At 39.2% G+C, this 9,407-nt stretch overlaps 1 protein-coding gene across 1 annotated transcript; it reads left to right on the plus strand.

Annotated features, from left to right (window-relative positions):
• The first annotated feature begins 8,357 nt into the window (after nucleotides 1-8,357).
• On the plus strand, nucleotides 8,358-8,882 carry LOC129194314 (nicotinamide riboside kinase 2-like). The gene has a single exon (XM_054799454.1). It carries the CDS (start codon nucleotides 8,358-8,360, stop codon nucleotides 8,880-8,882), a length of 525 nt encoding a protein of 174 aa, XP_054655429.1.
• Nucleotides 8,883-9,407: the final 525 nt, after the last annotated feature.

Below are 9,407 nucleotides of genomic sequence, written 5' to 3' on the forward strand. Positions count from 1 at the left end.
TTTGAAAAACAAATTAAACTAATACATTGCAATTTTTTGAAAAAAATATGTTGTATAAAAAGTTACAATATTACAAGAACTAAGTCAAAATATTATGGATTAAAATAAATAAATATTGCAAGAAGACAATTTACAAGACGGAAGTCGAAATACTTGGAAAATGTGAAAAAATGTAAAAAAAAAATTGCAGAAATGGAAAAAAACACTTCTAATTTTAATAAAGTCAAAATATTACGAGAAACAAATTCTACTCTAATCAGAAAAAAGTTGCAATTTTATGAGAATAAACTCATAATAATGACATTTTAGTAGCATAGAGTTGAAATATTAAAGAAACATATTTGAACATTTTTTTTAAGTTGACAACAGACAACATAGTCAACAGACTATGGTGACTGGTTTCAATGTCACAAAAATGTTTGAATGGTCTCATGCTGTCATTGCTGGAAAGGAGCATTATCAGGGCCAATCCATGGAAATCCAAACATGTCAGTCATCATGTCTGGATGGAGTATTTGGACCTGGAGTTCCTTACAGATACTGTTTTGGAAATGCTAATAAAAAACAAAAACAAGTCTCTTTTTTTTATCGCTTATCCTGTTCACTGTCTGGAGATCTGGCGCTTATCCCAGCTGACTTAGGGGAGAGGCCAGTCCACCCTGAACAGAAAAAACATAATTTTAGGGGATTAATGACTCATTGGCATCCTACGTCAAACCAAAGTACATAGGGCACATTTAACTTAATAATTAACTTTATAAGAGGAAACATGAGTGTAACAGAGATCCAGCCCCAGTCTACAGAACAACCAAGTCACGTTTTTTTATTGACTATTCCTTAAATTCAACCCATCTCCCAAAATTTGACCTATTCCCATAATTTAGGGCTTTCCTAATGTGATTGCTGTTGTCATGGGTCTTCGCTGATCTTTTTATGAGGGAAAATTAGGCCTGACTGTTGGAGCCACATCTTGTGTCAAGGTACCACAGCTAAAGAGACAGACAGACAGACCAGGCTGCCCAAACCGCTGAATGAGTGGCAATGTGCCAAAGCAATACAAGCCAGCAGTGGGAGTCGGGGGGAGGGGAGAAATTCATGTATTATTCATAATTATTCAAATAATCCCCAGACTGTGGAGAGTGATCTTCAGTGTGAGTATGCATAAGCATGTGTCAGTAATTTAAGGTAAAAACATGTCAGCTAACAATAAACACTCCGGCACCACACTGTATACAGTACTTTACAAAGAAAACACAAAAACAGAATACACACTTTTCCTTTTCTATGTTGTATTTAGCCAATTATGATATTCTGTTTTTTGGGTTGAAAACCTTAATTTTGCCCTGTCGAACCTGGATTTAACTATGTAGTTGCCGTACACTTGCCTCCGCTTGATGGATTTAAATAACTGCTGTTATCCATGAGACCAGCATTTCCCAAACTTGAGGTAATGGCTCCATTTTTATTTGGTCATTATTTATTAATCCTCAGACAGATTTTCTGGGAAGATGATGTGATTTTGTTGTAAAACGACAGACAGATGGAAACTGTGGGTTACTGCTCAATGTGGTAATATTAGGCAACTGGACCAGTCAACTAATCTTATTTGTCTACCATTTGTCTTATTATTATAACTATGCTACAAAAAAGGTCAGTTAGGATAATCCATAATGCTGCTTGTAGAAAACATAGAAACCCTTTATTCCTAAAATCCCAATTATTAAAATTTGCTGATCTGGTAAACTTTCAAACAGCTAAAATTCTGCATAAAGCAAACAATAACCTGCTACCCAAAAACGTAATACAATTCTTCTCAACAAGAGAGGAAAAATATGACCTTAGGGAAAAATGTAACTTAGCACTTATATGCACGGACAACAATGCTAAAAACCTTCAGCATTTCAGTACGTGGAATCAAACTATCGAACCCATTGAGTAGGAAACTCAAACAATGCACTAAAATGAGCGATTTCAAGAAACAGGTGATGTTTATAAAGTACAAGGAAGAAGAGACCTGAACCATGGTACAACACATACGACACACACAATGCTATGTCTAATCAGCCTTACACTGACTACTAGCGGTGAGTACATTGTCACCTTTTTGGACATGTGGAACTGTGAATTGTACTAGTATCTGATGTACTCTGGTGTACTTGTATGCATGTTCAAAATGAATTAAACCATTATTATTATCATTATTGGTCTGTTGCGTCCATAAAGTAGGCCTATAGCACAAACAATTTCTATCATAAGTATACAATTTTGTACGAGTACACCACCTTAAATACTTCAGGTCAGTTGTGTTGACCAATCAGACCTGATAATGTTCTGTGTGGGAATTCAATTCAAGTTCAAAATTTGTATAGAATTTTGTATTTTATGCCGTCTTTGTCTTCATTGGTAAATACTGTGGCTTTTCATATTTGCTGAAATGCATTTGTTAATGTGGTAATAGAAATGTCAGCAATCAGGTTTGGACATTTTTTGCCTTTTTTTCATCTGAGATTGGAGGGTGAGCCCTGAATCTTTACGATCCCGATCGTCTTGATCATCTTGATCTTTACAGCAGATGCCGTAAAGTGCTTTGTTTTTGCGGCAGGCCTGAAAGTAAACAAACCTTGTGTCTCTGCCATCGTTGAAGTAGAGGGCCATCTTTTTGCGGTACTGCTGCTTTGCCTCTCTGACGGCACTGGACAGACTGGACGTCACTGTTCTCAGATCAGCCTCGTCACCGGATCTGAAGGCCATGTCATGGGCTATCAGCAAACTGCGGACTTAAATCATTTGTTTATCAGTTTGGGTCCTGGGAGAAGGCCAAATTTATAATTTGGGTCGAGCTGAAAAAGTAGTCTGGTTGAAAACCCAGCACCAGACTAACCAGTTGCTGAATGCGGATTCAAATAAGATCATTACGTACATTTGCAAAAAGTGCAATTGTTTTCTTGATCACTGTGTACTGTATACACTGTAATAAGATGATCGATTAAAAGCAAGCTGTTTGTACGATGTTAAATATAAGCGCTGTATTATTTGCGTTGCATCATATTGTACCGTGTTGAATCGAGTTGTATTAAATTATGTTGTATCTTATTTGGAGTGAATTGTTATCATAACTTCGTCAGGTTGCATAATAACTTAGGAATTGGAGGCCAAGCCCAACGTTAAACCATCCAAGGTCTCCCAGGTGCAGCAGTAGAAGGTAGTCGGTGGCCCTGGGTGAAGAGCCGAGTCATTCCCAGCGGCACGGGAGGGTTGAAAGCAGGGGGGTCACACCTGGGAGGTCAGGTGTTGCCCATGATCCCTCTGGAGGTGTCATGAGCCTATCATCGGAACACCAATGATGGAGGGTGCCCACCTGACGACTCCAATGAAGCTTGAAACCCACCCTCCACGTCACCATAGATCACCACAACTCGTTTTGCGTAGTCCTAAAACAGAACAATCATGAATTGCACTGTGTAACAGGATTCCCCTCCCAGCAAATAATTAAATGCAACTATTTCTTGCTGCAACTACTACTACTCGAGCAAGGCATCAACTCCACAATTTGCATGCCCCCTCACTCTGACATCTCTCCTTGCATGCCTGCGTGCATGTGATCCGTATCTCCGTGTGGTGAGCAACAGTACATACAGCAGAGTGTAAATTGAATTTCCGCTTGAGGGATTATAATCAGCATGATAAATTAAATTAAATTAAAAAATACAAAATAAAGGTACTGAAGGTGACAGGCTGCAACTTCAGCTCAATGGGGCAGAAGGCTGCCACTCACTCCGCATCAAATACAAGCAGTTTGCTCAGTGAATGATGGAAATAGGTAGGTTATTTATTTTAAGAACTAAATAAAATGACAACGATTTGTTTGGCGATATTAATAAGAATCAGGAAATTAAGTACTACAATAGGCAGGTATGTAATAAGGAGAATAAAATGAGCTGGCCAAAAAAAGGCTGTGTGTTATCATAACATTACCAGATTGAAAAGATGAATGGACAGAGAGCAAAATTAATTAAGAGAAGCACTTGACTCCATAGCCACTCTTAACTGTCACTTTGAGGATACAGACATTTTCTTTCATTGTTTCTTTCATTTAAAATCAGGCCACTTGTTAAAATACTCTGCACTGGCCTCTGGCCTGCAATCAGCTAAATACAACAACATACAACTTCCAGCGCGTGATTGCTACACTGCTTAATAAACCAGGTACAGAGAGTACACGGAAACAATAAAACATCAAATATGATCAGAATTAATAACAGACTGCGCTTATCAAAAAACACCATGACTACCTGTCATTATGACTCATGTGATGTCATGATCATGTCGAGTTTTCATAGCACTCACACAGTTCAGTGGATGATGCATTCAAAATGGGACTATTACAGTCATCGCCAGTTCGGTACGCATGCACCAAAAGATTATTTTCTTCAACACAGCATGCTACGTATTTCCATTCAGCCGTTTTCGATACCACTTGTCCTCATTAGGGTCACAGATGAGCTGGAGCATATCCCAGCTGACTTCGGGTGAGAGGTGGGGTACATGCACAGGGAGAACATGCAACATCCAAACAGCATGTTTTAGCGGAGATTCAAACCTTTGCTCTACTGCCTGTGAGGCTGACATGCGAACCACAAGGCCACTTTAAAAATAACAATATGTCCACTAATATAATGTGTCCAAAGGTTTGTGCTACAAAAGACATTTTTCTGTGATCAAAATACTTTTGATTGTTATTATAGTCAACATATTTTATTTGCACATTTCCATAATAATAATAATAATCATAATCATAATACTATATTTCTTATTATTATCTCAGTTTAGACAGAGATTTTAAAGGATTTTTAATGATTTTTAAAATTCTGAAAGGAAAAAAACAAAACTAAGTTTTGATCTTAAATAAAGTGTTACATTGTTCTTCTTCTACTATAAGTAGGCAAATTTAATGTTACTCATGTTCCTCTCTCGGTAGCAACTACTATAAAAATGGATGAAGATGTAGATGCATATGAAAATCAGGTAATACAGTCGCCCCTCGCAATATTGTGGTTCGATTGTCACTCCCTCACGATACCGCAGTTTTTCAGAAATGAATGAATTAATAAATGATCACTGTTACCTGGTAGACTTTGGTCTACTATTAGAAATACAAGTGATATGTAGTATTCTGGTCATTAGGCGGCAGTAATGACACAAAACATTGACGAGACATTACCTTCCATTACATTACATTAACACTGCATGAAGTCATGAAGTCAGCCATGGCATGTCCGGCATGAAAGAATGAAAAAGTTCTCCCAATCTGTGTGGAACTGGTAAGTTTTGGGCTTCTTATGTTTAGAAGAAATAAATTTGAGGCTAACTGGTTAGCTCGTTAGCTTACTCGCTTGCGCAATGTGGTGTAAACAATGAATGAAAGCAGTGTAAAGGTGACTATAGGGTGTTATTTCATGTCTACAGGGCCCTAATAATGTAAAAAAAAATATTTAGAAAGTCATAAACAGGTTTTCTATGCTTTAACTATGAAAATATTTCATTTATTAACAGTGAGTCCTGGAATCGTGGAAATTAATTTATTGCGGTCAGGTCTGGAACTGATTAATCGCTATAAACGAGGGAAAACTCTATACACAAGCCATGTACCAGACATCATCGTATTGGGTGGTGTTGCGCTCCCTGAGGAACTGAATATGTGCATGACGCTCAATGGCAATGCAATTAAGAATAATACCACATACAGTCATGGAAAAAGTTATTAGACCACACTTCTTTCTTCAATTTCTTGTTCATTTTAATGCCTGATACAACTAAAGGTACCTTTGTTTTGGACAAATATAACAATTACAACAAAAATAGCTCATAAGATTTACATTTTTTGGCAGTACAATGCTATAGATGTTCATGGAAGAACTTAAGTGATTTTGGTTATTATCAAGAAAACCATGGAAGTTGCCAGATATCAGCTCTTAAATTAAACTCTTATGAGCTATATTTGTTATCATCATTATATTTGTCTAAACAAATGTACCTTTAGTTGTACCAGGCATTAAAATAGATCAATAAACTGAAGAAACAAGGGTGGTCGAATCATTTTTTCCATGACTGGAATTGACTACTAACTTTCATCCATCCATCTTTACAGCGCTTATCCTCACTAAGGTCATGAGTATGCCGGAGCCTATCCCAGCTGATTTAGGGCGAGAGGCGGGGTACACCCTGGACTGGTCGGCAGCCAATCGCAGGGCACATATGGACAAACGACCATTCAATTTAGAGTCGCCAATGAACCTAACATGCATGTTTTTGGAATGTGGGAGGAACCCGGAGTACCCTGAGAATGGGAGAACATTCAAACTCGAGACAGAGATGCCCAACGGAGGTTCGAACCTAGATCTTCCCGATCTCCTGACTGTGTGGCCTACATGCTACCCTGACTGTGTAGCCACTGTGCGACCCTGATTACTCACTTAATCAGCAAAAATAATAGCACTGATGTGTCTGCACTCATCATGGGAATGAATGTCATCAATTTTGGGGCCTAAATTATTTTTCTTGGGTGGTATGATTATACAGCATACATCTTCAGATATTTGGGTGCACAACTTTAAATGCATTTGTAATTTTCTCTAATTATACAGTACATACAGGTTGAAATATATGCATACATGCCCACTTATACTTGGATAAATGTCCCTTAAGAAGTTTCACCTTGACCTGATGCTTTCCTTAGCCATCAACAAGCTTCTAGCATAATTCTGGCTGGATATTGAACCACTCCTCTTGGCAGAGTTGGTAGAGTTCATTTAAACTGTTTGGTTTCCTGGCACGGACCTGACTTTTAAGCATTCCACAAATGTTCAATTGGGTTGAGGGCTTTGGGAAGGCCATTCCAGAAGCTTAATTTTACCCTGCTTTCTCCATTCCAAAACCAGCTTTTGATGTCCACCCAACTGTGTTTTAGCCATCTAGCTGTTGATTTGTGGTGAATATGAAGAATTTGGAGGTAGTCCTTCATGTTTCCACAAACTTTGTGCAGTGCACCAGTAGCACTGGAAGCAAAAAAGCCCCAGAGCATGATGCGACCACTGCCATGCTGGGACGTTGGTAGAGTTCATAGTGTTGAAAGACTCATCCTGACTGTGACCAAATATTGTCTGACCATCCAACTTTTGTCAAGAAGGCATCTGGATTGTTCATGTGGGCAGGTACAAATTCCAGTTGACTTTGACAGTCTCAGTTTTGGAGCAGGGGCTATTTTTTTTGGTCGGCACCCTCTCATGGAGATGAGAAACTAGCTTCCCTTGGTTGTTCTTGTGTGAGGCGTCTTAACATTCTTTAACACATCCCTGAGGTGGAGGATGAGGTGCAATGTCACTATGAGAAAGAGAATTGCATTGCAGCGCTCTCGTCTTCACAGACAAATCAATTAGAGACAGTTCAGCCCTGGATGCTTTGGGCTATTCACAGAGGCTACAAAAGCAGAATGAACCATCATTTGGAAAGTGATACTTTGTGGTTTCACAGCCACAAGTATTTTTTTTTTATTTTCCTGTGACATAGTAGACTCCAGTGCATGAGTACTGAAATGGTTGTATAGGTTGATTTTGCTGTGGCTGAAGACAAAATTGAACTTATAATGAGTATTCATTCATTCTTTCATTCATTAATTTTCTGTGCCGCTTGCCCTCACTAGGGTCACGGGGGTATGCTGGAGACTATGCCAGCTGACTTTTGGCAAGAGGCAGGGTACCCCCGGGACTGGTCTCCAGCCAATCGCAGGGCAAATATAGACAAAACCATTCACACTCCCATCAAATACCTATGGGCAATGTGGAGTCTCCAGGTTACCTAACATGCATGTTTTTGGAATTTGGGAGGACGTCGGAGTACCCGGAGAACACTCACACAGCCATGGGGAGAACATGTAAACACAGAGACGTCCATGAGATGTCCATTGAGGATTCAAACCCTTATGTGGCCACGACTAGGCCACCGTGCAGCCCTTATAATGAATATAATAAATGGCTTTTTTAAAACAGAATTCATATGTAACGGTACATGTATTGTTAATGTATGCTACAGAGGCGTACAAAAATACCAAATATATACAAAATATTACGCTAGTTTGCTTTGTCACCTGTAAAACAAAGCTAAGATGCCAGTCTTTTGACCTAAATTAGACTGGTTTTAGCATCTTTAATGCACAAAACTTATCAAAGGCAGAGCTTGGAGACACACCTCTGTCCCCAAAACACACATGGGTGTGGCCAAATGTTGATATTAATAACAAATAAAAACACATAATTTGTCTTTAAATATATTAGTATAATGTTAGTTTATGTATAATGTTTATGTATACTGGAGGGAAAACCACCCTCACCAACCGCCTAATCAAGAACTTGCCCAACTGCTGTGTGGTTCACCAGGATGACTTTTTCAAGCCCCAAGATCAGATTGCGGTTGAAGATGGCTTTAAGCAGTATGATGTCATTACTGCTCTGGACATGGACGCCATGATGAGCACCATCTACGCATGGCTGGAGAACCCGGTGAAGTTTGAGAAGTCTCACGGCGTCAGTAACACCCTGGATAGGGAGATTCTCCCGAAGTCTGACCATAAGGAGGAGACTCACATCCTCATTGTGGAGGGCTTCCTGCTTTACACCTACCAACCATTGATCGACGTGCTGAACCAGCGTTACTTTATTTCCATCCCGTATGAAGAATGCAAAAAGAGGAGGTGCTCAAGGAACTACACGGTACCAGACCCCCCCGGCCTCTTTGACGGCCACGTCTGGCCCATGTACTTGAAACATAAGAACAAACATATGTATAATGTTTTATTTTATTCTAAACATCAAAGGACGGCTGGATAGCCCTGATGTAAATAGATTAATGAAAAAAATGGAAACAGATGAAAGAAATATTATTAATGCACTTCAGCCAGTAAGGAACTTGCATGTTATACCTGGCATTTATGTACAGTTGTCCCTCGTTTATCGCGGTTAATTGCTTCCAGACCTGACTGCGATAAGTGACTTTCCGCGAAGTAGGATTCAATCTTAATATATTCTGTACAATACAATCGTTACCATTATTAGAGCCCTGTAGACATGAAATAACACCCCTATAGTCACCTTTATACTTGTCATGGGCCGAGTGCTTGACCCCCAGTATGCAGAGACAGGCGTTGGTGGTGGAAAATAAAAATATTTTAATCAAGTAGGTGCAAGATAAACAGAAAGCGACTGAGGTGAAAAAATCATATACTGTTGTCCAAGGCAGTAGGAACAGGTCGGAGGAATGTGCATGTGACTGCACATGCACATGCACATGCACATGCACATGCACATGCACATGCACATGCACATGCACATGCAACTAACAAAGATTACAATGAG

Source organism: Dunckerocampus dactyliophorus, chromosome 14, assembly GCF_027744805.1.
Source record: "Dunckerocampus dactyliophorus isolate RoL2022-P2 chromosome 14, RoL_Ddac_1.1, whole genome shotgun sequence".
In the NCBI taxonomy this organism is placed as follows: Eukaryota; Metazoa; Chordata; class Actinopteri; order Syngnathiformes; family Syngnathidae; genus Dunckerocampus; species Dunckerocampus dactyliophorus.

Bases quoted from the DNA above. Each gene is read 5' to 3' on its own strand.
- LOC129194314 (XM_054799454.1), top strand. From the start codon at position 8,358: ATGTATACTGGAGGGAAAACCACCCTCACCAACCGCCTAATCAAGAAC.